Source organism: Ambystoma mexicanum, chromosome 6p (genome assembly GCF_040938575.1).
Source record: "Ambystoma mexicanum isolate Mex_15411 chromosome 6p, UKY_AmexF1_1, whole genome shotgun sequence".
Classification (NCBI taxonomy): Eukaryota; Metazoa; Chordata; class Amphibia; order Caudata; family Ambystomatidae; genus Ambystoma; species Ambystoma mexicanum.
The window spans coordinates 9,702,043-9,729,770 of NC_090935.1; the positions used below are offsets into that span (position 1 = coordinate 9,702,043).

Here is a 27,728-nt window from a genome sequence, read left to right on the forward strand (position 1 = left end):
TATATTCAATAAGTGTTTGTCTGCCTTGTGAGAGCTCTAGTAGTTCCAAATCTCGGGATTGTGCTTTATATCTGGTATCGAATACCTTAGCCATTTCAGTTACTAGAAGATTGAAATCATATAATGCTGGATGGTTATTTTCCAGTAACGGGTTCGCCCAGGTAGCTGCCACGCCAGATAAATGAGAAAGAAGGAAGGCTGCCTTGGTGACGGAATCTGGAAAAGCTTGTGGTCCACATAAAAAATGTAGTTTACACTGGTTCAAGAATGTGCGGTATTTCCTTGGATCACCTTGGAATCATTCTGGGGCAGCAAGGGGAAAGGAAGTAGGAAGTAATACAGGAGTGGGAGTTGTGGGCGGAGCGGGTGGAGGCTGGGCTTGAGGAGCGTCTTCAATTTCGGCATCAGCCGGTAGAGGATGGCGTGTGCTTTGCAAGGTAGCGGTGGTGGATTGCCGTTGTTGCGGTGACCATATCGGTCCTAAGGGCAGCAACTGCCTGCATTAAAGCGGCCACGGGGTCCCCAGCGGAGGGATCCATAATCAGGACGACCAAAAAAGGCTTCTAAGTCTGTTCTGATCTTGATGGTCGTGCCGATTATTGAAAACCTCCGTCCCCAAGTACCACACAGACAGAATGACCAAAACTGTATGTGCAATCTTTGAGGCCACAGGTGTAGTGAGCCTTCGAATGGAAACAGGAAACGCCGGAAGAACCCCTTTGACCGCTGTAAGGCAATAGACGGTTATCACACTAATGCAATATGAACACAGTAATAAGGATTAGATTGAAGCAAGGCTTACCTAGGTGTACTGTTAGCCAGGTTGTCATGCAATAGGGGCAATCCGCAGAGACAGTGGGTCCGGTTTCAGAGAGGCTAGGCTGGCAATTACACACCTGGGTAGGTTGACAACAAGAGTTCAACAGAGGAGTTCAAAAACACGTAATGGGGTCGAAACCAGTTCAAAGCACAAGATCCAAGCAAGGGAGAGTTCGTTTGAGCAATCCGTGAAGAAGGTGTAGGGTCGAATAACATTTAGAACCAAGCAAGAAAAGTTCCAGGGCAAAGGTAACAGATGAAGCCAGGAAGAAGTAGAGTATCCAAAAAACAGTCCGTGGTCGTAGAGCCAATGAATCCTTGATGAAAACAATAACGCCAAACAGTCCTTACGAGAAGCAGCTGAGAAGCGCTGCCAACATGGTTTCCGGCGCTTTTGAATGTTTAGTTGTGGTCACATGATGCAAAACGCGGCAGCGTGGAAAATCACGTGATGGCAAAAGATAAATGTGATTGACAGCAGTTCATCTCACTTGACCCGTGAATCGCCGTGTTCCTAGGCGGTGCCGTAAGGTATACGAGATTTTCCACGGGAGTTGCCAGGACAATGAAGGTCGGAAAACACCTGGAAAACCAGTCATCCTTCTCCAGTGTTGAACAGAAGGTCGTTTGCTCCGATGTGCAGTAAGAAATGTGCCAGGTAAATGTGGACTGATCATGGGTTGTCTAGTGGGTTGCCTAGTGGGTTGCCTAGTGGGTTGCCTAGTGGGTTGCCTAGTGGGTTGTCTATTGGGTTGCCTAGTGGGTTGCCTAGTGGGTTGCCTAGTGGGAGACGTGACACCAGGTCAGTCAGTGTCCTCTCAAGATCTGGTCTCTCGATCCCATCAGAGCATCATCAGGCTGCTGCACCAAGACACCTTTCCCATTGCATCTAGCACTGCACCATCTCCAGCCAACAGCCAGCAACCTCAGCAACCCCTCTGTAGCTCTCTCCAACTCTCTGGCAACACCTCAGCAACTCCCTCTTGTGCAGTCTCCAGCAACCAACAACTCTGCAACTCTCTGGCTCTCTCGTTCTCTAGTGCAGAGATAACCTATAACCTCTTGGTTATAGTCTTCCATGATGACGCACACATATATAAGCTATAATCACTTGCATTCGAAGAATGTCTCTTTCGGCATATAGCAAAATGCCTGCCTGTCTGTGTGCGTGTGTTTCTTGCACGGCATGTCCTGTCGTGTACTATCAGCGTGACATTTGGACTGGTATCTTAGGCCCCGTCTCTCCATGTGCAAAAGCACCTTTCCATCTCTCCATGTCATGCCCTTCATGGCCCCAACCCTTGCAGTCTTTCCGCGAAGCACACCGGCCAGGCTGATAAGGCTCCCTTCTCGGACAAGGGTTCATGATGTCTGCCAATGTTTACGAATAGTGTACCCTTTTAACTCATAACAATTCTCCGCACTGAGCCAGTGGCGCAGGCAACTTCTGTCTCTCCATCAGAAAATGGATCATAGGCCTCGTGTTAAATGCTTCCTTGCGTTTAACATTTCTCTCGCAATGCAAGCACTAACTACATAATATAAACTCATTCTAAATGCATACTCAATCATACATACATACATGTGTGTCTATCATATCTCTAAATGTGTCTCTACAAAGCATAACAATGTGTGTCATTCTAAATGGAATATGACACTGTGTGTGTTATTCCAGGCCTAATGTTTCTCTCAGCCTAAGCGCTATATCTAATGCAAACTCTTGAGTTTGGCGATTTCAATGCCCAGTCATAGCCTGCTAGCATACATTTAGGACTGCTTACATGTTTACGTTTTTCTTGGAGCTGTTGAGATTTATTCCGGTGACGGTTTAATAAGGTTTTTTCCCGCAGTAGCGGACCTGGCACTGCCACCATCCTGAGCTCGCCCTCTCACTCCGCTGCAGACTGGTGCTGACTGGAACTCAGCTCGAACTCTGCGCTGGCAGAATAGCTGACATCATGATTTTATATAGTTTTAACATAATTCTAGGCACAGTAGCTGACGTCATGATTTTATATAAATCCAGGCACACTAGCTGAAGTCCCGATTTTATAACAGTTTTAACATAGATTAAATATGAATTTTTCTTAAATCTATATAAAATAATGACGTAAGCTATTCTGCCAAATATATATTAAATCTACATTAAAAATATTCTACAATCGTGACTTCAGCTAGCTTGCCTGCATTTATATTCAATCTATATAAAATGATAACGGCAGCTCTATATTTAAAAAACCCACTCCTGCGTCATCACCGCACCACCACAACAAACCCCAACATTCACAGTCTCACTCTTCACAACTAATTTCCACCCTAATAATAATAATAATAATAATGTGCATTCATATAGCGCTACGAATCCTCAGGCATCTGTGCGCTGCTTATTATTACCCATGGTGTGTGGTGCTCATTGATAGACCTCGGAAGGATGTAAGGCTGAGTTTGGCCCTGCCAGGATCCGAAACCTGCGTCAGCAGGCTCTGCACAGATGTCAAAGCAAGCGCTCTACTCACTGTGCTATCTTAACCAGGCAGCGGTGCACACGCATGCTCACATCCACATTTTTATAGCCATTTTATATTTAAATGATATCATTTTAATATAAAGTTCTTTGTGAACTATAACACATAAATACAATTAAAAAAATAATAAAGTTTATATTACTTTATATACTTTTTCATATCATACTAAAAAAACACTTTACATCAAGAAATATACATTTGACATAAAATAGATATCATCTTTGATATCAATTTTGTGTTACATTTATATCAAGCTTATATTAAACCATATCAAAAGTAAGGCGGGACTAAGTCCAGAATCAGAGGGCGTTCCCACCTGTCAAAATGTACTTGATGTAGAAAGGGGCCCCTATAACTATTAATGACTTCTGCTCTGCATGAGTACAAGGATGAGTAGTGGCTAAACCATCTACTTAGATCCCACAGCTAAGCGACATAGCTCCTGCAATAGACTTCTCTGTGCACTAAATGATCAGTCATGAACATGACTCAGCTAATGGCCATGAACTGTCAGGGAAACCCAGGAAAAGTGTGACAAAATGACTTCTGCTCTGCATGAGTACAAGGATGAGTAGTGGCTAAACCATCTACTTAGATCCCACAGCTAAGCGACATAGCTCCTGCAATAGACTTCTCTGTGCACTAAATGATCAGTCCTGTACCTGACTTAATGACTGTGAACTGTTATGAAAACCCAATAAAAGTGTTGCAAAATGACTTCTGCTCTGCAGGAGTACAAGGAGGAGTAGTGGCTAAACCATCTACTTAGATCCCACAGCTAAGCGACATAGTTCCTACAATAGGCTTCTCTGTGCACTAAATAATCAGTCCTGTACATGCCTCAGTTAATGGCCATGAACTGTCAGGGGAATGTCGCTTTATAAGAAGTAGATAAAAGCGAGATTATACTTTCATTAAGTATTGAAGTAGCTGCTGGGTCCCCAGGGTGGTGCCTTTTACACTCTGCACTCACAGCGCGCAGGTTGACGCCACTGCTCCTTTGTAACTAGTGACTATAAGAGAAGGCATGTTCTTATTACAGGTTCCCATACAGGATCACATACATAACATACCTTTAATCTGTGCTGAAGAGCGTTTGCCCGTGTGACCCAAGTCTGAAAAAGAAGGGGGAAATAATTTGTAAGCAAATCTGAAAGCACGACACACAACACAGCACAAACCAGCACGCAACTGAGAATAAAGCTCTGATGAGGGTTGCCATCACTCTATTCACTATAATCAGTTTCTGTCAATAGTGTGATTTAAATGTTCTTTCTATGACAACTTCCCTTGATAAGACATTTGCTGAAGTCTTGAGTGAGCACTGTGTGATATGCGGGCTAGGTGGTGGTTCCCTCAAAGGCTCACAGGGATTTCCTTGGTCTGAGGTTAGTGGAGATTGGAGGGTACGAAGGGAGCTTGATGCCATCTAATACTACTGCCTGGCATGAGAAGGGCAGATGTATGTGAGCGACACAGAATGTATGATCGAGTGTAAGAAAGTGGGCTAATGATGACAGGAAACAGAGTAAAGCTGAAGGAATCCTCACTGGACCCTCATCCACTAGGGAGAAGGGCTGCGTGCTCTGAGGAGAGAGCGGGCAGGTGCAGATAGCTGCTCTGAGGAGAGAGCGGGCAGGTACAGCTACCTGCTCTGAGGAGAGAGCGGGCGTGTACAGATACCTACTCTGAGGAGAGCGCGAGCGGGTACAGATACCTGCTCTGAGGAGAGAGCATGCGGGTACAGATACCTGCTCTGAGGAGAGAGCGGGTGGGTGCAGATACCTGCTCTGAGGAGAGAGCGGGCGGGTGCAGATACCTGATGTGAGGAGAGAGCAGGTGGGTGCAGATAGCTGCTCTGAGGAGAGAGCGGGTGGGTGCAGAAACCTGCTCTGAGGAGAGAGCATGCGGGTACAGATACCTGCTCTGAGGAGAGAGCGGCCGGGTGCAGATACCTGATGTGAGGAGAGAGCAGGCGGGTACAGATACCTGCTCTGAGGAGAGAGCGGGCAGGTACAGCTACCTGCTCTGAGGAGAGAGCAGGCGGGTACAGATACCTACTCTGAGGAGAGCGCGAGCGGGTACAGATACCTGCTCTGAGGAGAGAGCATGCGGGTACAGATACCTGCTCTGAGGAGAGAGCGGCCGGGTACAGGTACCTGCTTGAGAAGGAAGCAGCCGGGTACAGATACCTGCTCTGAGGAGAGAGCAGGCGGGTACAGATACCTACTCTGAGGAGAGAGCAGGCAGGTACAGCTACCTGCTCTGAGGAGAGAGCGGCCGGGTACAGGTACCTGCTTGGGAAGGAAGCAGCCGGGTACAGATACCTGCTCTGAGGAGAGAGCAGGCGGGTACAGATACCTACTCTGAGGAGAGAGCAGGCAGGTACAGATATCTGCTCTCAGGAGAGAGCCGGCGGGTGCATATACCTGCTCTCAGGAGAGAGCGGCCAGGTGCAGCTACCTGCTCTGAGGAGAGAGCAGGCGGGTGCAGATACCTGCTCTGAGGAGAGAGCAGGCGGGTACAGATACCTACTCTGAGGAGAGCGCGAGCGGGTACAGATACCTGCTCTGAGGAGAGAGCATGCGGGTACAGATACCTGCTCTGAGGAGAGAGCAGGCAGGTACAGATATCTGCTCTCAGGAGAGAGCGGCCAGGTGCAGCTACCTGCTCTGAGGAGAGAACAGGCGGGTACAGATACCCGCTCTGAGGAGAGAGCGGGTTCAGATACCTGCTCTGAGGAGAGAGCGGGTGGGTACAGATACCTGCTCTGAGGAGAGAGCGGGCGTGTACAGATACCTACTCTGAGGAGAGCGCGAGCGGGTACAGATACCTGCTCTGAGGAGAGAGCATGCGGGTACAGATACCTGCTCTGAGGAGAGAGCGGGTGGGTGCAGATACCTGCTCTGAGGAGAGAGCGGGCGGGTGCAGATACCTGATGTGAGGAGAGAGCAGGCGGGTGCAGATAGCTGCTCTGAGGAGAGAGCGGGTGGGTGCAGATACCTGCTCTGAGGAGAGAGCATGCGGGTACAGATACCTGCTCTGAGGAGAGAGCGGCCGGGTGCAGATACCTGATGTGAGGAGAGAGCAGGCGGGTACAGATACCTGCTCTGAGGAGAGAGCGGGCAGGTACAGCTACCTGCTCTGAAGAGAGAGCAGGCGGGTACAGATACCTACTCTGAGGAGAGCGCGAGCGGGTACAGATACCTGCTCTGAGGAGAGAGCATGCGGGTACAGATACCTGCTCTGAGGAGAGAGCGGCCGGGTACAGGTACCTGCTTGAGAAGGAAGCAGCCGGGTACAGATACCTGCTCTGAGGAGAGAGCAGGCGGGTACAGATACCTACTCTGAGGAGAGAGCAGGCAGGTACAGCTACCTGCTCTGAGGAGAGAGCGGCCGGGTACAGGTACCTGCTTGAGAAGGAAGCAGCCGGGTACAGATACCTGCTCTGAGGAGAGAGCAGGCGGGTACAGATACCTACTCTGAGGAGAGAGCAGGCAGGTACAGATATCTGCTCTCAGGAGAGAGCCGGCGGGTGCATATACCTGCTCTCAGGAGAGAGCGGCCAGGTGCAGCTACCTGCTCTGAGGAGAGAGCAGGCGGGTGCAGATACCTGCTCTGAGGAGAGAGCAGGCGGGTACAGATACCTACTCTGAGGAGAGCGCGAGCGGGTACAGATACCTGCTCTGAGGAGAGAGCATGCGGGTACAGATACCTGCTCTGAGGAGAGAGCAGGCAGGTACAGATATCTGCTCTCAGGAGAGAGCGGCCAGGTGCAGCTACCTGCTCTGAGGAGAGAACAGGCGAGAGAGCGGGTTCAGATACCTGCTCTGAGGAGAGAGCGGGTGGGTACAGATACCTGCTCTGAGGAGAGAGCAGGCGGGTACAGATACCAGCCCTAAGGAGGGAGCAGGCGGGTACAGATACCTGCTCTGAGGAGAGAGCGGGTGGGTACAGATACCTGCTCTGAGGAGAGTGCGGGCAGGTACAGATATCTGCTCTCAGGAGAGAGCCGGCGGGTGCATATACCTGCTCTCAGGAGAGAGCGGCCAGGTGCAGCTACCTGCTCTGAGGAGAGAACAGGTGGGTACAGATACCCGCTCTGAGGAGAGAGCGGGTTCAGATACCTGCTCTGAGGAGAGAGCGGGTGGGTACAGATACCTGCTCTGAGGAGAGAGCAGGCGGGTACAGATACCAGCCCTAAGGAGGGAGCAGGCGGGTACAGATACCTGCTCTGAGGGGAGAGCGGGTGGGTACAGCTACCTGCCCTGAGGAGAGAGCAGGTGGGTACAGCTACCTGCTCTGAGGAGAGAGCGGGCAGGTCCAGATACTTGCTCTGAGGAGAGAGCAGGCGGGTACAGCTACCTGCTCTGAGGAGAGAGAAGGCGGGTACAGATACCTGCTCTGAAAGGGACCTGTGGGTGTGCGGATACCTGCTCTGAGGAGGGAGCGGGTGGGTACAAATACCAGCCGGTCAAGTGGCACAGCGAGTAGAGCGCTCGCTTTGACACCCGTGCAGAGCCTGTTAACGCAGGTTCAAATCCCGGCGGGGCCAAACTCAGCCTTTCATCCTTCCGAGGTCGATAAATGAGCACCACACACCGTGGGTAATAATAAGCAGCGCTCGGATACCTGAGGGTTTGTAGCGCTATATAAAAGCCTAATTATTATTATTAATTATTATTATTACCTGCTCTGAGGAAAGAGCGGGCGGGTGCAGATATCTGCTCTGAGCAGAGAGCGGGCGGGTACAGATATCTGCTCTGAGGAGGGAGTGGGCGGGTACAGATACCTGCTCTGAGGAGAGAGTGGGCGGGTACAGATACCTGCTCTGAGGAGAGAGCGGGCGGGTACAGATATCTGCTCTGAGGAGAGAGCGAGCAGGTACAGATACCTGCTCTGAGGAGAGAGCGAGCGGGTACAGATACCTGCTCTGAGGAGAGAACGGGCGGGTGCAGATACCTGCTATGAGCAGAAAGCGGGCGGGTACAGATACCTGCTCTGAGGAGGGAGCGGGTGGGTACAGATACCTGCTCTGAGGAGAGAGCGGTTGGGTACAGATACCTACTCTGAGGAGAGAGCGGGCTGGTACAGATACCTGCTCTGAGGAGAGAGCGGCTGGTACAGATACCTGCTCTGAGGAGAGAGCGGCTGGTACAGATACCTGCTCTGAGGAGAGAGCGGCTGGTACAGATACCTGCTCTGAGGAGAGAGCGGGCGGGTACAGATACCTGCTCTGAGGAGGGAGCGGGCAGGTACAGATACCTGCTCTGAGGAGAGAGCGGGCAGGTACAGATACCTGCTCTGAGGAGAGAGCTGGCGGGTACAGATACCTGCTCTGAGGAGAGCGCGAGCGGGTACAGATACCTGCTCTGAGGAGAGAGCAGGCAGGTACAGCTACCTGTTCTGAGGAGAGAGCGGGCGGGTACAGATACCTGCTCTGAGGAGAGAGTGGGTGGGTACAGATACCTGCTCTGAGGAGGGAGCCGGTATGTAGAGATACCTGCTCTGAGGAGGGAGCGGGCGGGTACAGATACCTGCTCTGAGGAGGGAGCGGGCCTGAGGAGGGAGCGGGCGGGTACAGATACCTGCTCTGAGGAGAGAGTGGGTGGATACAGATACCTGCTCTGAGGAGGGAGCCGGTATGTAGAGATACATGCTGTGAGGAGGGAGCGGGCGGGTACAGATACCTGCTCTGAGGAGAGAGTGGGTGGGTACAGATACCTGCTCTGAGGAGGGAGCCGGTATGTAGAGATACCTGCTCTGAGGAGGGAGCGGGCGGGTACAGATACCTGCTCTGAGGAGGGAGCGAGCGAGTACAGATACCTGGTCTGAGGAGGGAGCGGGCAGGCGCAGATACCTGCTCTGAGGAGAGAGAGGCCCAGTGCAGAAACCTGCTCTGAGGAGAGAGCTGGCGTGTACAGATACCTACTCTGAGGAGAGCGCGAGCGGGTACAGCTACCTGCTCTGAGGAGAGAGCATGCAGGAACAGATACCTGCTCTGAGGAGAGAACGGGTGGGTGCAAATACCTGCTCTGAGGAGAGAGCGGGCGGGTGCAGATACCTGCTGTGAGGAGAGAGCAGTCGGGTACAGATACCTGCTCTGAGGAGAGAGCGGGCGGGTACAGATACCTGATCTGAGGAGAGAGCGGGCGGGTACAGATACCTGCTCTGAGGAGAGAGCGGGCGGGTACAGATACCTGCTCTGAGGAGAGAGCGGGCGGGTACAGATACCTGCTCTGAGGAGAGAGCGGGCGGGTACAGATACCTGCTCTGAGGAGAGAGCTGGCGGGTACAGATACCTGCTCTGAGGAGAGAGCTGGCGGGTACAGATACCTGCTCTGAGGAGAGAGCTGGCGGGTACAGATACCTGCTCTGAGGAGAGCGCGAGCGGGTACAGCTACCTGCTCTGAGGAGAGAGCAGGTGGGTACAGCTACCTGTTCTGAGGAGAGAGCAGCCGGGTACAGATACCTGCTCTGAGGAGGGAGCGGGCGAGTACAGATACATGCTCTGAGGGGAGAGCGGGCGGGTACAGATACCTGCTCTGAGGAGGGAGCGGGCGGGTACAGATACCTGCTCTGAGGAGGGAGTGGGTGGGTACAGATACCTGCTCTGAGGAGGGAGCCGGCGGGTACAGATACCTGCTCTGAGGAGGGAGCGGGCGGGTACAGATACCTGCTCTGAGGAGGGAGCGAGCGAGTACAGATACCTGCTCTGAGGAGCGAGCGGGCAGGTGCAGATACCTGCTCTGAGGAGGGAGCGGGTGGGTACAGATATCTGCTCTGAGGAGGGAGTGGGCAGGTGCATATACCTGCTCTGAGGAGAGAGTGGGTGGGTACATATACCTGCTCTGAGGAGGGAGCGAGCGGGTACAGATACCTGCTCTGAGGAGAGAGCAGGCGGGTACAGATTCCAGCCCTAGGGAGGGAGCAGGCGGGTACAGATACCTGCTCTGAGGAGAGAGCGGGTGGGTACAGATACCTGCTCTGAGGGGAGAGCGGGTGGGTACAGCTACCTGCTCTGAGGAGAGAGCGGGCGGGTGCAGATACCTGCTCTGAGGAGAGAGTGGGCGGGTGCAGATACCTGCTCTGAGGAGGGAGCGAGCGAGTACAGATACCTGCTCTGAGGAGCGAGCGGGCAGGTGCAGATACCTGCTCTGAGGAGGGAGCGGGTGGGTACAGATATCTGCTCTGAGGAGGGAGTGGGCAGGTGCAGATACCTGCTCTGAGGAGAGAGTGGGTGGGTACATATACCTGCTCTGAGGAGGGAGCGAGCGGGTACAGATACCTGCTCTGAGGAGAGAGCAGGTGGGTACAGATACCAGCCCTAGGGAGGGAGCAGGCGGGTACAGATACCTGCTCTGAGGAGAGAGCGGGTGGGTACAGATACCTGCTCTGAGGGGAGAGCGGGTGGGTACAGCTACCTGCTCTGAGGAGAGAGCGGGCGGGTGCAGATACCTGCTCTGAGGAGAGAGTGGGCAGGTCCAGATACTTGCTCTGAGGAGAGAGCGGGTGGGTACAGATACCTGCCCTGAGGAGAGAGCAGGTGGGTACAGCTACCTGCTCTGAGGAGAGAGCGGGCAGGTCCAGATACTTGCTCTGAGGATAGACCGGGTGGGTACAGCTACCTGCCCTGAGGAGAGAGCAGGTGGGTACAGCTACCTGCTCTGAGGAGAGAGCGGGCAGGTCCAGATACTTGCTCTGAGGATAGACCGGGTGGGTACAGCTACCTGCCCTGAGGAGAGAGCAGGTGGGTACAGCTACCTGCTCTGAGGAGAGAGAAGGCGGGTACAGATACCTGCTCTGAAATGGACCTGTGGGTGTGCGGATACCTGCTCTGAGGAGGGAGCGGGTGAGTACAAATACCTGCTCTGAGGAGAGAGCGGGCGGGTGCAGATACCTGCTCTGAGCAGAGAGCGGGCGGGTACAGATATCTGCTCTGAGGAGGGAGCGGGCGGGTACAGATACCTGCTCTGAGGAGGGAGTGGGCGGGTACAGATATCTGCTCTGAGGAGAGTGCGAGCAGGTACAGATACCTGCTCTGAGGAGAGAGCGAGCGGGTACAGATACCTGCTCTGAGGAGAGAACAGGCGGGTGCAGATACCTGCTATGAGCTGAAAGCGGGCGGGTACAGATACCTGCTCTGAGGAGGGAGCGGGTGGGTACAGATACCTGCTCTGAGGAGAGAGCGGTCGGGTACAGATACCTACTCTGAGGAGGGAGCGCGTGGGTACAGGTACCTGCTCTGAGGAGAGAGTGTGCGGGTATAGATACCTGCTCTGAGGAGGGAGCAGGCGGGTACAGATACCTGCTCTGAGGAGGGAGCAGGCGGGTACAGATACCTGCTATGAGCAGAAAGCGGGCGGGTACAGATACCTGCTCTGAGGAGAGAGTGGGTGGGTACAGATACCTGCTCTGAGGAGAGAGCAGGCGGTTACAGATACCTGCTCAGAGGAAAGAGCGGGCAGGTACAGACACCTGCTCTGAGGAGAGCGGGCGGGTACAGATACCTGCTCTGAGGAGAGAACGGGTGGGTACAGATACCTGCTCTGAGGAGAGAACGGGCGGGTGCAGATACCTGCTCTGAGGAGAGAGCAGGCAGGTACAGAGACCTGCTATGAGGAGAGAGCGGGAGGGGACAGATACCTGCTCTGAGGAGAGAGCGAGCAGGTACAGATACCTACTCTGAGGAGAGAGCGGGCTGGTACAGATACCTGCTCTGAGGAGAGAGCGGCTGGTACAGATACCTGCTCTGAGGAGAGAGCGGGCGGGTACAGATACCTGCTCTGAGGAGGGAGCGGGCAGGTACAGATACCTGCTCTGAGGAGAGAGCGGGCGGGTACAGATACCTGCTCTGAGGAGAGAGCTGGCGGGTACAGATACCTGCTCTGAGGAGAGAGCTGGCGGGTACAGATACCTGCTCTGAGGAGAGCGTGAGCGGGTACAGCTACCTGCTCTTAGGAGAGAGCAGGTGGGTACAGCTACCTGTTCTGAGGAGAGAGCGGGCGAGTACAGATACATGCTCTGAGGGGAGAGCGGGCGGGTACAGATACCTGCTCTGAGGAGGGAGCGGGCGGGTACAGATACCTGCTCTGAGGAGAGAGTGGGTGGGTACAGATACCTGCTCTGAGGAGGGAGCCGGTGGGTAGAGATACCTGCTCTGAGGAGGGAGCGAGCGGGTACAGATACCTGCTCTGAGGAGAGAGTGGGTGGGTACAGATACCTTCTCTGAGGAGGGAGCCGGTGGGTAGAGATACCTGCTCTGAGGAGGGAGCGGGCGGGTACAGATACCTGATCTGAGGAGGGAGCGGGCGGGTACAGATACCTGCTCTGAGGAGGGAGCGAGCGATTACAGATACCTGCTCTGAGGAGGGAGCGGGCAGGTGCAGATACCTGCTCTGAGGAGGGAGCGGGTGGGTACAGATATCTGCTCTGAGGAGGGAGTGGGCAGGTGCAGATACCTGCTCTGAGGAGAGAGAGGCCCAGTGCAGAAACCTGCTTTGAGGAGAGAGCTGGCGTGTACAGATACCTACTCTGAGGAGAGCGCGAGCGGGTACAGCTACCTGCTCTGAGGAGAGAGCATGCGGGTACAGATACCTGCTCTGAGGAGAGAGCGGGTGGGTGCAGATACCTGCTGTGAGGAGAGAGCAGGTGGGTACAGATACCTGCTCTGAGGAGAGAGCGGGCGGGTACAGATACCTGCTCTGAGGAGAGAGCGGGTGGGTGCAGATACCTGCTCTGAGGAGAGAGCAGGCGGGTGCAGATACCTGCTGTGAGGAGAGAGCAGGTGGGTACAGATACTTGCTCTGAGGAGAGAGCGGGCGGGTACAGATACCTGCTCTGAGGAGAGAGCGGGTGGGTGCAGATACCTGCTCTGAGGAGAGAGCGGGCGGGTGCAGATACCTGCTGTGAGGAGAGAGCAGGTGGGTACAGATACCTGCTCTGAGGAGAGAGTGGGTGGGTACAGATACCTGCTCTGAGGAGGGAGCCGGTGGGTAGAGATACCTGCTCTGAGGAGGGAGTGGGCGGGTACAGATACCTGATCTGAGGAGGGAGCGGGCGGGTACAGATACCTGCTCTGAGGAGGGAGCGAGCGAGTACAGATACCTGCTCTGAGGAGGGAGCGGGCAGGTGCAGATACCTGCTCTGAGGAGGGAGCGGGTGGGTACAGATATCTGCTCTGAAGAGAGAGCGGGCAGGTGCAGATACCTGCTCTGAGGAGAGAGTGGGTGGGTACAGATACCTGCTCTGAGGAGGGAGCGAGCGGGTACAGATACCTGCTCTGAGGAGAGAGCAGGCGGGTACAGATACCAGCCCTAAGGAGGGAGCGGGCGGGTACAGATACCTGCTCTGAGGAGAGAGCGGGTGAGTACAGATACCTGCTCTGAGGGGAGAGCGGGTGGGTACAGCTACCTGCCCTGAGGAGAGAGCAGGTGGGTACAGCTACCTGCTCTGAGGAGAGAGAAGGCGGGTACAGCTACCTGCTCTGAGGAGAGAGAAGGCGGGTACAGATACCTGCTCTGAAAGGGACCTGTGGGTGTGCGGATACCTGCTCTGAGGAGGGAGCGGGTGGATACAAATACCTGCTCTGAGGAGAGACCGGGCGGGTGCAGATACCTGCTCTGAGCAGAGAGCGGGCGGGTACAGATATCTGCTCTGAGGAGGGAGCGGGCGGGTACAGATACCTGCTCTGAGGAGGGAGTGGCCGGGTACAGATACCTGCTCTGAGGAGAGAGCAGGCGGGTACAGATATCTGCTCTGAGGAGAGAGCGAGCGGGTACAGATACCTGCTCTGAGGAGAGAACGGGCGGGTGCAGATACCTGCTCTGAGGAGAGAACGGGCGGGTGCAGATACCTGCTAGGAGCAGAAAGCGGGCGGGTACAGATACCTGCTCTGAGGAGGGAGCGGGCAGGTACAGACACCTGCTCTGAGGAGAGAGCTGGGGCGGGTACAGATACCTGCTCTGAGGAGAGAACGGGTGGGTACAGATACCTGCTCTGGGGAGAGAACGGGCGGGTGCAGATACCTGCTCTGAGGAGAGAGCCGGCAGGTACAGATACCTGCTCTGAGGAGAGAGCGGGAGGGGACAGATACCTTCTCTGAGGAGAGAGCGGGTGGGTACAGATACTTGCTCTGAGGAGAGAGCAGGCGGGTACAGATACCGGCTCTGAGGAGAGAGCGGGCGGGTGCAGATCCCTGTTCTGAGGAGAGAGCAGGCCGGTACAGATACTTGCTCAGAGGAGGGAGCGGGCAGTTACAGATACCTGCTCTGAGTAGAGAGCAGGTGGGTACACCTACCTGCTCTGAGGAGAGAGTGGGTGGGCGGGTACAGATACCTGCTCTGAGGAGAGAGTGGGCGGGCGGGTACAGATACCTGCTCTAATGAGAGAGTATGCGGGCGGGTACAGATACCTCCTCTGAGGAGAGAGCGGGTGGGTGCAGATACCTGCTCTGAGGAGAGAGCAGGCGGGTGCAGATACCTGCTGTTTGGAGAGAGCAGGTGGGTACAGATACTTGCTCTGAGGAGAGAGCGGGCGGGTACAGATACCTGCTCTGAGGAGAGAGCGGGTGGGTGCAGATACTTGCTCTGAGGAGAGAGCGGGCGGGTGCAGATACCTGCTGTGAGGAGAGAGTGGGTGGGTACAGATACCTGCTCTGAGGAGGGAGCCGGTGGGTAGAGATACCTTCTCTGAGGAGGGAGTGGGCGGGTACAGATACCTGATCTGAGGAGGGAGCGGGCGGGTACAGATACCTGCTCTGAGGAGGGAGCGGGCGGGTACAGATACCTGCTCTGAGGAGGGAGCGGGCAGGTGCAGATACCTGCTCTGAGGAGGGAGCGGGTGGGTACAGATATCTGCTCTGAGGAGGGAGCGGGCGGGTACAGATACCTGCTCTGAGGAGGGAGCGGGCGGGTACAGATACCTGCTCTGAGGAGGGAGCGGGCAGGTGCAGATACCTGCTCTGAGGAGGGAGTGGGTGGGTACAGATATCTGCTCTGAGGAGAGAGCGGGTGGGTACAGATACCTGCTCTGAGGGGAGAGCGGGTGGGTACAGCTACCTGCCCTGAGGAGAGAGCAGGTGGGTACAGCTACCTGCTCTGAGGAGAGAGCGGGCAGGTCCAGATACTTGCTCTGAGGATAGAGCGGGTGGGTACAGCTACCTGCCCTGAGGAGAGAGCAGGCGGGTACAGCTACCTGCTCTGAGGAGAGAGAAGGCGGGTACAGATACCTGCTTTGAAAGGGACCTGTGGGTGTGCGGATACCTGCTCTGAGGAGGGAGCAGGTGGGTACAAATACCTGCTCTGAGGAGAGAGCGGGCGGGTGCAGATACCTGCTCTGAGCAGAGAGCGGGCGGGTACATATATCTGCTCTGAGGAGGGAGCGGGCGGGTACAGATACCTGCTCTGAGGAGGGAGTGGCCGGGTACAGATACCTGCTCTGAGGAGAGAGCAGGCGGGTACAGATATCTGCTCTGAGGAGAGAGCGAGCAGGTACAGATACCTGCTCTGAGGAGAGAGCGAGTGGGTACAGATACCTGCTCTGAGGAGAGAACGGGCGGGTGCAGATACCTGCTATGAGCAGAAAGCGGGCGGGTACAGATACCTGCTCTGAGGAGGGAGCGGGCAGGTACAGACACCTGCTCTGAGGAGAGAGCGGGCGGGTACAGATACCTGCTCTGAGGAGAGAACGGGTGGGTACAGATACCTGCTCTGGGGAGAGAACGGGCGGGTGCAGATACCTGCTCTGAGGAGAGAGCAGGCAGGTACAGATACCTGCTCTGAGGAGAGAGCGGGAGGGGACAGATACCTTCTCTGAGGAGAGAGCGGGTGGGTACAGATACTTGCTCTGAGGAGAGAGCAGGCGGGTACAGATACCGGCTCTGAGGAGAGAGCAGGCGGGTGCAGATCCCTGTTCTGAGGAGAGAGCAGGCCGGTACAGATACTTGCTCAGAGGAGGGAGCGGGTAGTTACAGATACCTGCTCTGAGGAGAGAGCGGGCGGGTACAGATACCTGCTCTGAGGAGAGAGCTGGCGGGTACAGATACCTGCTCTGAGGAGAGAGCTGGCGGGTACAGATACCTGCTCTGAGGAGAGCGTGAGCGGGTACAGCTACCTGCTCTTAGGAGAGAGCAGGTGGGTACAGCTACCTGTTCTGAGGAGAGAGCGGGCGAGTACAGATACATGCTCTGAGGGGAGAGCGGGCGGGTACAGATACCTGCTCTGAGGAGGGAGCGGGCGGGTACAGATACCTGCTCTGAGGAGAGAGTGGGTGGGTACAGATACCTGCTCTGAGGAGGGAGCCGGTGGGTAGAGATACCTGCTCTGAGGAGGGAGCGAGCGGGTACAGATACCTGCTCTGAGGAGAGAGTGGGTGGGTACAGATACCTTCTCTGAGGAGGGAGCCGGTGGGTAGAGATACCTGCTCTGAGGAGGGAGCGGGCGGGTACAGATACCTGATCTGAGGAGGGAGCGGGCGGGTACAGATACCTGCTCTGAGGAGGGAGCGAGCGATTACAGATACCTGCTCTGAGGAGGGAGCGGGCAGGTGCAGATACCTGCTCTGAGGAGGGAGCGGGTGGGTACAGATATCTGCTCTGAGGAGGGAGTGGGCAGGTGCAGATACCTGCTCTGAGGAGAGAGAGGCCCAGTGCAGAAACCTGCTTTGAGGAGAGAGCTGGCGTGTACAGATACCTACTCTGAGGAGAGCGCGAGCGGGTACAGCTACCTGCTCTGAGGAGAGAGCATGCGGGTACAGATACCTGCTCTGAGGAGAGAGCGGGTGGGTGCAGATACCTGCTGTGAGGAGAGAGCAGGTGGGTACAGATACCTGCTCTGAGGAGAGAGCGGGCGGGTACAGATACCTGCTCTGAGGAGAGAGCGGGTGGGTGCAGATACCTGCTCTGAGGAGAGAGCAGGCGGGTGCAGATACCTGCTGTGAGGAGAGAGCAGGTGGGTACAGATACTTGCTCTGAGGAGAGAGCGGGCGGGTACAGATACCTGCTCTGAGGAGAGAGCGGGTGGGTGCAGATACCTGCTCTGAGGAGAGAGCGGGCGGGTGCAGATACCTGCTGTGAGGAGAGAGCAGGTGGGTACAGATACCTGCTCTGAGGAGAGAGTGGGTGGGTACAGATACCTGCTCTGAGGAGGGAGCCGGTGGGTAGAGATACCTGCTCTGAGGAGGGAGTGGGCGGGTACAGATACCTGATCTGAGGAGGGAGCGGGCGGGTACAGATACCTGCTCTGAGGAGGGAGCGAGCGAGTACAGATACCTGCTCTGAGGAGGGAGCGGGCAGGTGCAGATACCTGCTCTGAGGAGGGAGCGGGTGGGTACAGATATCTGCTCTGAAGAGAGAGCGGGCAGGTGCAGATACCTGCTCTGAGGAGAGAGTGGGTGGGTACAGATACCTGCTCTGAGGAGGGAGCGAGCGGGTACAGATACCTGCTCTGAGGAGAGAGCAGGCGGGTACAGATACCAGCCCTAAGGAGGGAGCGGGCGGGTACAGACACCTGCTCTGAGGAGAGAGCGGGTGAGTACAGATACCTGCTCTGAGGGGAGAGCGGGTGGGTACAGCTACCTGCCCTGAGGAGAGAGCAGGTGGGTACAGCTACCTGCTCTGAGGAGAGAGAAGGCGGGTACAGCTACCTGCTCTGAGGAGAGAGAAGGCGGGTACAGATACCTGCTCTGAAAGGGACCTGTGGGTGTGCGGATACCTGCTCTGAGGAGGGAGCGGGTGGATACAAATACCTGCTCTGAGGAGAGACCGGGCGGGTGCAGATACCTGCTCTGAGCAGAGAGCGGGCGGGTACAGATATCTGCTCTGAGGAGGGAGCGGGCGGGTACAGATACCTGCTCTGAGGAGGGAGTGGCCGGGTACAGATACCTGCTCTGAGGAGAGAGCAGGCGGGTACAGATATCTGCTCTGAGGAGAGAGCGAGCGGGTACAGATACCTGCTCTGAGGAGAGAACGGGCGGGTGCAGATACCTGCTCTGAGGAGAGAACGGGCGGGTGCAGATACCTGCTATGAGCAGAAAGCGGGCGGGTACAGATACCTGCTCTGAGGAGGGAGCGGGCAGGTACAGACACCTGCTCTGAGGAGAGAGCTGGGGCGGGTACAGATACCTGCTCTGAGGAGAGAACGGGTGGGTACAGATACCTGCTCTGGGGAGAGAACGGGCGGGTGCAGATACCTGCTCTGAGGAGAGAGCCGGCAGGTACAGATACCTGCTCTGAGGAGAGAGCGGGAGGGGACAGATACCTTCTCTGAGGAGAGAGCGGGTGGGTACAGATACTTGCTCTGAGGAGAGAGCAGGCGGGTACAGATACCGGCTCTGAGGAGAGAGCGGGCGGGTGCAGATCCCTGTTCTGAGGAGAGAGCAGGCCGGTACAGATACTTGCTCAGAGGAGGGAGCGGGCAGTTACAGATACCTGCTCTGAGTAGAGAGCAGGTGGGTACACCTACCTGCTCTGAGGAGAGAGTGGGTGGGCGGGTACAGATACCTGCTCTGAGGAGAGAGTGGGCGGGCGGGTACAGATACCTGCTCTAATGAGAGAGTATGCGGGCGGGTACAGATACCTCCTCTGAGGAGAGAGCGGGTGGGTGCAGATACCTGCTCTGAGGAGAGAGCAGGCGGGTGCAGATACCTGCTGTTTGGAGAGAGCAGGTGGGTACAGATACTTGCTCTGAGGAGAGAGCGGGCGGGTACAGATACCTGCTCTGAGGAGAGAGCGGGTGGGTGCAGATACTTGCTCTGAGGAGAGAGCGGGCGGGTGCAGATACCTGCTGTGAGGAGAGAGTGGGTGGGTACAGATACCTGCTCTGAGGAGGGAGCCGGTGGGTAGAGATACCTTCTCTGAGGAGGGAGTGGGCGGGTACAGATACCTGATCTGAGGAGGGAGCGGGCGGGTACAGATACCTGCTCTGAGGAGGGAGCGGGCGGGTACAGATACCTGCTCTGAGGAGGGAGCGGGCAGGTGCAGATACCTGCTCTGAGGAGGGAGCGGGTGGGTACAGATATCTGCTCTGAGGAGGGAGCGGGCGGGTACAGATACCTGCTCTGAGGAGGGAGCGGGCGGGTACAGATACCTGCTCTGAGGAGGGAGCGGGCAGGTGCAGATACCTGCTCTGAGGAGGGAGTGGGTGGGTACAGATATCTGCTCTGAGGAGAGAGCGGGTGGGTACAGATACCTGCTCTGAGGGGAGAGCGGGTGGGTACAGCTACCTGCCCTGAGGAGAGAGCAGGTGGGTACAGCTACCTGCTCTGAGGAGAGAGCGGGCAGGTCCAGATACTTGCTCTGAGGATAGAGCGGGTGGGTACAGCTACCTGCCCTGAGGAGAGAGCAGGCGGGTACAGCTACCTGCTCTGAGGAGAGAGAAGGCGGGTACAGATACCTGCTTTGAAAGGGACCTGTGGGTGTGCGGATACCTGCTCTGAGGAGGGAGCAGGTGGGTACAAATACCTGCTCTGAGGAGAGAGCGGGCGGGTGCAGATACCTGCTCTGAGCAGAGAGCGGGCGGGTACATATATCTGCTCTGAGGAGGGAGCGGGCGGGTACAGATACCTGCTCTGAGGAGGGAGTGGCCGGGTACAGATACCTGCTCTGAGGAGAGAGCAGGCGGGTACAGATATCTGCTCTGAGGAGAGAGCGAGCAGGTACAGATACCTGCTCTGAGGAGAGAGCGAGTGGGTACAGATACCTGCTCTGAGGAGAGAACGGGCGGGTGCAGATACCTGCTATGAGCAGAAAGCGGGCGGGTACAGATACCTGCTCTGAGGAGGGAGCGGGCAGGTACAGACACCTGCTCTGAGGAGAGAGCGGGCGGGTACAGATACCTGCTCTGAGGAGAGAACGGGTGGGTACAGATACCTGCTCTGGGGAGAGAACGGGCGGGTGCAGATACCTGCTCTGAGGAGAGAGCAGGCAGGTACAGATAACTGCTCTGAGGAGAGAGCGGGAGGGGACAGATACCTTCTCTGAGGAGAGAGCGGGTGGGTACAGATACTTGCTCTGAGGAGAGAGCAGGCGGGTACAGATACCGGCTCTGAGGAGAGAGCAGGCGGGTGCAGATCCCTGTTCTGAGGAGAGAGCAGGCCGGTACAGATACTTGCTCAGAGGAGGGAGCGGGTAGTTACAGATACCTGCTCTGAGTAGAGAGCAGGTGGGTACACCTACCTGCTCTGAGGAGAGAGTGGGCGGGCGGGTACAGATACCTGCTCTGAGGAGAGAGTGGGCGGGCGGGTACAGATACCTGCTCTAATGAGAGAGTATGCGGGCGGGTACAGATACCTGCTCTGAGGAGAGAGCAGGCGGGTACAGATACCTGCTCTGAGGAGAGAGCTGGCGGGTAAATATACCTGCTCTGAGGAGAGCGCGAGCGGGTACAGCTACCTGCTCTGAGGAGAGAGCAGGTGGGTACAGCTACCTGTTCTGAGGAGAGAGCGGGCGAGTACAGATACATGCTCTGAGGGGAGAACAGGCGGGTACAGATACCTCCTCTGAGGAGGGAGCGGACGGGTACAGATACCTGCTCTGAGGAGGGAGCGAGCGGGTACAGATACCTGCTCTGAGGAGAGAGTGGGTGGGTACAGATACCTGCTCTGAGGAGGGAGCCGGTGGGTAGAGATACCTGCTCTGAGGAGGGAGCGAGCGGGTACAGATACCTGCTCTGAGGAGAGAGTGGGTGGGTACAGATACCTGCTCTGAGGAGGGAGCCGGTGGGTAGAGATACCTGCTCTGAGGAGGGAGCGGGCGGGTACAGACACCTGATCTGAGGAGGGAGCGGGCGGGTACAGATACCTGCTCTGAGGAGAGAGCGGACAGGTGCAGATACCTGCTCTGAGCAGAGAATGGGTGGGTACAGATACCTACTCTGAGGAGAGAGCGAGTGGGTACAGATACCTGCTCTGAGGAGAGAACGGGCGGGTGCAGATACCTGCTATGAGCAGAAAGCGGGCGGGTACAGATACCTGCTCTGAGGAGGGAGCGGGCAGGTACAGACACCTGCTCTGAGGAGAGAGCGGGCGGGTACAGATACCTGCTCTGAGGAGAGAACGGATGGGTACAGATACCTGCTCTGGGGAGAGAACGGGCGGGTGCAGATACCTGCTCTGAGGAGAGAGCAGGCAGGTACAGATACCTGCTCTGAGGAGAGAGCGGGTGGGTACAGATACTTGCTCTGAGGAGAGAGCAGGCGGGTACAGATACCGGCTCTGAGGAGAGAGCGGGCGGGTGCAGATCCCTGTTCTGAGGAGAGAGCAGGCCGGTACAGATACTTGCTCAGAGGAGGGAGCGGGTAGTTACAGATACCTGCTCTGAGTAGAGAGCAGGTGGGTACACCTACCTGCTCTGAGGAGAGAGTGGGCGGGCGGGTACAGATACCTGCTCTGAGGAGAGAGTGGGCGGGCGGGTACAGATACCTGCTCTAATGAGAGAGTATGCGGGCGGGTACAGATACCTGCTCTGAGGAGAGAGCAGGCGGGTACAGATACCTGCTCTGAGGAGAGAGCTATCGGGTACAGATACCTGCTCTGAGGAGAGCGCGAGCGGGTACAGCTACCTGCTCTGAGGAGAGAGCAGGTGGGTACAGCTACCTGTTCTGAGGAGAGAGCGGGCGAGTACAGATACATGCTCTGAGGGGAGAACAGGCGGGTACAGATACCTCCTCTGAGGAGGGAGCGGACGGGTACAGATACCTGCTCTGAGGAGGGAGCGAGCGGGTACAGATACCTGCTCTGAGGAGAGAGTGGGTGGGTACAGATACCTGCTCTGAGGAGGGAGCCGGTGGGTAGAGATACCTGCTCTGAGGAGGGAGCGAGCGGGTACAGATACCTGCTCTGAGGAGAGAGTGGGTGGGTACAGATACCTGCTCTGAGGAGGGAGCCGGTGGGTAGAGATACCTGCTCTGAGGAGGGAGCGGGCGGGTACAGATACCTGATCTGAAGAGGGAGCGGGCGGGTACAGATACCTGCTCTGAGGAGAGAGCAGACAGGTGCAGATACCTGCTCTGAGCAGAGAATGGGTGGGTACAGATACCTGCTCTGAGGAGAGCGTGAGCGGGTACAGCTACCTGCTCTGAGGAGAGAGCAGGTGGGTACAGCTACCTGTTCTGAGGAGAGAGCGGGCGAGTACAGATACATGCTCTGAGGGGAGAACAGGCGGGTACAGATACCTCCTCTGAGGAGGGAGCGGACGGGTACAGATACCTGCTCTGAGGAGGGAGCGAGCGGGTACAGATACCTGCTCTGAGGAGAGAGTGGGTGGGTACAGATACCTGCTCTGAGGAGGGAGCCGGTGGGTAGAGATACCTGCTCTGAGGAGGGAGCGAGCGGGTACAGATACCTGCTCTGAGGAGAGAGTGGGTGGGTACAGATACCTGCTCTGAGGAGGGAGCCGGTGGGTAGAGATACCTGCTCTGAGGAGGGAGCGGGCGGATACAGACACCTGATCTGAGGAGGGAGCGGGCGGGTACAGATACCTGCTCTGAGGAGAGAGCGGGTGGGTGCAGATACCTGCTCTGAGGAGAGAGCAGGCGGGTGCAGATACCTGCTGTGAGGAGAGAGCAGGTGGGTACAGATACTTGCTCTGAGGAGAGAGCGGGCGGGTACAGATACCTGCTCTGAGGAGAGAGCGGGTGGGTGCAGATACCTGCTCTGAGGAGAGAGCGGGCGGGTGCAGATACCTGCTCTGAGGAGAGAGCAGGTGGGTACAGATACCTGCTCTGAGGAGAGAGTGGGTGGGTACAGATACCTGCTCTGAGGAGGGAGCCGGTGGGTAGAGATACCTGCTCTGAGGAGGGAGTGGGCGGGTACAGATACCTGATCTGAGGAGGGAGCGGGCGGGTACAGATACCTGCTCTGAGGAGGGAGCGAGCGAGTACAGATACCTGCTCTGAGGAGGGAGCGGGCAGGTGCAGATACCTGCTCTGAGGAGGGAGCGGGTGGGTACAGATATCTGCTCTGAGGAGGGAGCGGGCAGGTGCAGATACCTGCTCTGAGGAGAGAGTGGGTGGGTACAGATACCTGCTCTGAGGAGGAAGCGAGCGGGTACAGATACCTGCTCTGAGGAGAGAGCAGGCGGGTACAGATACCAGCCCTAAGGAGGGAGCAGGTGGGTACAGATACCTGCTCTGAGGAGAGAGCGGGTGGGTACAGATACCTGCTCTGAGGGGAGAGCGGGTGGGTACAGCTACCTGCCCTGAGGAGAGAGCAGGTGGGTACAGCTACCTGCTCTGAGGAGAGAGCGGGCAGGTCCAGATACTTGCTCTGAGGATAGAGCGGGTGGGTACAGCTACCTGCCCTGAGGAGAGAGCAGGCGGGTACAGCTACCTGCTCTGAGGAGAGAGAAGGCGGGTACAGATACCTGCTCTGAAAGGGACCTGTGGGTGTGCGGATACCTGCTCTGAGGAGGGAGCGGGTGGGTACAAATACCTGCTCTGAGGAGAGAGCGGGCGGGTGCAGATACCTGCTCTGAGCAGAGAGCGGGCGGGTACAGATATCTGCTCTGAGGAGGGAGCGGGCGGGTACAGATACCTGCTCTGAGGAGGGAGCGGGCGGGTACAGATACCTGCTCTGAGGAGAGAGCGGACAGGTGCAGATACCTGCTCTGAGGAGGGAGCGGGTGGGTACAGATATCTGCTCTAAGGAGGGAGTGGGCAGGTGCAGATACCTGCTCTGAGGAGAGAGTGGGTGGGTACAGATACCTGCTCTGTGGAGGGAGCGAGTGGATACAGACACCTGCTCTGAGGAGGGAGCGGGCAGGCGCAGATACCTGCTCTGAGGAGAGAGAGGCCCAGTGCAGAAACCTGCTCTGAGGAGAGAGCTGGCGTGTACAGATACCTACCCTGAGGAGATCGCAAGCGGGTACAGCTATCTGCTCTGAGGAGAGAGCATGCGGTTACAGATACCTGCTCTGAGGAGAGAGCGGGTGGGTGCAGATACCTGCTCTGAGGAGAGAGCGGGCGGGTGCAGATACCTGCTGTGAGGAGAGAGCAGGTGGGTACAGATACCTGCTCTGAGGAGAGAGCGGGCGGGTACAGATACCTGCTCTGAGGAGAGAGCGGGTGGGTGCAGATACCTGCTCTGAGGAGAGAGCAGGCGGGTGCAGATACCTGCTGTGAGGAGAGAGCAGGTGGGTACAGATACTTGCTCTGAGGAGAGAGCGGGCGGGTACAGATACCTGCTCTGAGGAGAGAGCGGGTGGGTGCAGATACCTGCTCTGAGGAGAGAGCGGGCGGGTGCAGATACCTGCTGTGAGGAGAGAGCAGGTGGGTACAGATACCTGCTCTGAGGAGAGAGTGGGTGGGTACAGATACCTGCTCTGAGGAGGGAGCCGGTGGGTAGAGATACCTGCTCTGAGGAGGGAGTGGGCGGGTACAGATACCTGCTCTGAGGAGGGAGCCGGTGGGTAGAGATACCTGCTCTGAGGAGGGAGTGGGCGGGTACAGATACCTGATCTGAGGAGGGAGCGGGCGGGTACAGATACCTGCTCTGAGGAGGGAGCGAGCGAGTACAGATACCTGCTCTGAGGAGGGAGCGGGCAGGTGCAGATACCTGCTCTGAGGAGGGAGCGGGTGGGTACAGATATCTGCTCTGAGGAGGGAGCGGGCAGGTGCAGATACCTGCTCTGAGGAGAAAGTGGGTGGGTACAGATACCTGCTCTGAGGAGGGAGCGAGCGGGTACAGATACCTGCTCTGAGGAGAGAGCAGGCGGGTACAGATACCAGCCCTAAGGAGGGAGCAGGCGGGTACAGATACCTGCTCTGAGGAGAGAGCGGGTGGGTACAGATACCTGCTCTGAGGGGAGAGAGCGGGTGGGTACAGCTACCTGCCCTGAGGAGAGAGCAGGTGGGTACAGCTACCTGCTCTGAGGAGAGAGCGGGCAGGTCCAGATACTTGCTCTGAGGATAGAGCGGGTGGGTACAGCTACCTGCCCTGAGGAGAGAGCAGGCGGGTACAGCTACCTGCTCTGACGAGAGAGAAGGCGGGTACAGATACCTGCTCTGAAAGGGACCTGTGGGTGTGCGGATACCTGCTCTGAGGAGGGAGCGGGTGGGTACAAATACCTGCTCTGAGGAGAGAGCGGGCGGGTGCAGATACCTGCTCTGAGCAGAGAGCGGGCGGGTACAGATATCTGCTCTGAGGAGGGAGCGGGCGGGTACAGATACCTGCTCTGAGGAGGGAGTGGCCGGGTACAGATACCTGCTCTGAGGAGAGAGCAGGCGGGTACAGATATCTGCTCTGAGGAGAGAGCGAGTGGGTACAGATACCTGCTCTGAGGAGAGAACGGGCGGGTGCAGATACCTGCTATGAGCAGAAAGCGGGCGGGTACAGATACCTGCTCTGAGGAGGGAGCGGGCAGGTACAGACACCTGCTCTGAGGAGAGAGCGGGCGGGTACAGATACCTGCTCTGAGGAGAGAACGGGTGGGTACAGATACCTGCTCTGGGGAGAGAACGGGCGGGTGCAGATACCTGCTCTGAGGAGAGAGCAGGCAGGTACAGATACCTGCTCTGAGGAGAGAGCGGGAGGGGACAGATACCTTCTCTGAGGAGAGAGCGGGTGGGTACAGATACCTGCTCTGAGGAGAGAGCAGGCGGGTACAGATACCGGCTCTGAGGAGAGAGCGGGCGGGTGCAGATCCCTGTTCTGAGGAGAGAGCAGGCCGGTACAGATACTTGCTCAGAGGAGGGACCGGGCAGTTACAGATACCTGCTCTGAGTGGAGAGCAGGTGGGTACACCTACCTGCTCTGAGGAGAGAGTGAGCGGGCGGGTACAGACACCTGCTCTGAGGAGAGAGTGGGCGGGCGGGTACAGATACCTGCTCTAATGAGAGAGTATGCGGGCGGGTACAGATACCTGCTCTGAGGAGAGAGCAGGCGGGTGCAGATACCTGCTGAGCAGAGAGCGGGTGGGTACAGATATCTGCTCTGAGGAGGGAGCAGGCGGGTACAGATACCTACTCTGAGGAGAGAGCGAGTGGGTACAGATACCTGCTCTGAGGAGAGAGCAGGCGGGTACAGATATCTGCTCTGAGGAGAGAGCGAGCAGGTATAGATACGTGCTCTGAGGAGAGAGCGAGTGGGTACAGATACCTGCTCTGAGGAGAGAACGGGCGGGTGCAGATACCTGCTATGAGCAGAAAGCGGGCGGGTACAGATACCTGCTCTGAGGAGAGAGCGGGAGGGTACAGATACCTGCTCTGAGGAAAGAGCGGGCAGGTAAAGATCTGAGGAGATAGCGGGCGGGTAGAGATACCTGCTCTGAGGAGAGCGCGGCCGGGTACAGATACCTGCTCTGAGGAGGGAGCGGGCAGGTACAGATACCTGCTCTGAGGAGGGAGCGGGTCGGTACAGGTACCTGCTCTGAGGAGAGTGTGGGCGGTACAGATACCTGCTCTGAGGAGAGAGTGGGCGGGTGCAGATACCTGCTCTGAGGAGGGAGTGGGTGGGTACAGATACCTGCTCTGAGGAGAGAGCAGGTGGGTACAGATACCTGCTCTGAGGTGAGAGTCAGGGGTACAGGTACCTGCTCTGAGGAGAGTGCGGGAGGGTACTGATACCTGCTCTGAGGAGAGAGCGGGTGGGTACAGATACCTGCTCTGAGGAGGGAGCGGGTCGGTACAGGTACCTGCTCTGAGGAGAGTGTGGGCGGTACAGATACCTGCTCTGAGGAGAGAGTGGGCGGGTGCAGATACCTGCTCTGAGGAGGGAGTGGGTGGGTACAGATACCTGCTCTGAGGAGAGAGCAGGCGGGTACAGATACCTGCTCTGAGGTGAGAGTCAGGGGTACAGGTACCTGCTCTGAGGAGAGTGCAGGAGGGTACTGATACCTGCTCTGAGGAGAGAGCGGGTGGGTACAGTTACCTGCTCTGAGGAGAGAGCGGGCGGGTGCAGTTACCTGCTCTGAGGAGGGAGTGGGTGGGTACAGATACCTGCTCTGTGGAGAGAGCAGGGGGGTACAGATACCTGCTCTGAGGTGAGAGTCAGGGGTACAGGTACCTGCTCTGAGGAGAGTGCGGGAGGGTACTGATACCTGCTCTGAGGAGAGAGCGGGCGGGTACAGATACCTGCTCTGAGGAGAGCATGGGCTGGTACAGATACCTGCTCTGATGAGAGAGCGGGAGGGTACAGATACCTGCTCTGAAAGGGACCTGTAGGCAGAGGGTGTGGTGCCTGTTGGATTATAATTGATGTACACAGATTAAAGGCACAAGCAGCGTGCAATCATCACAGCGAGACGAGCTGATTAAAGAGCCGAGGTGTGCGCATGATAGGCACAGAGGGCGATGGTAGCCCTCGGGTTCTCTCCGTTGAAGGTCTATACACTCACGTCTATCCACCTGTATTTCTGATGGAGCTCTGATGGTATTGTGGAAATCTAACGAA

The 27,728-nt window shown here is 56.7% G+C and overlaps 1 protein-coding gene across 4 annotated transcripts in view; it reads right to left on the bottom strand.

Moving 5' to 3' along the window:
* Positions 1-27,728, bottom strand: part of LOC138511129 (NACHT, LRR and PYD domains-containing protein 3-like) — a 1,063,058-nt gene that overhangs the window by 962,277 nt on the left and 73,053 nt on the right. For all 4 annotated transcript variants that reach the window (XR_011280574.1, XM_069626613.1, XM_069626614.1 and 1 more), the window contains one exon: positions 4,418-4,459. Coding sequence is in view for 3 of the 4 variants with exons in the window: in XM_069626613.1 (XP_069482714.1) it covers positions 4,418-4,459 (42 nt within the window). In the remaining variant the exon portion in view is untranslated. The remainder of the gene's footprint in view (positions 1-4,417; positions 4,460-27,728) is intronic.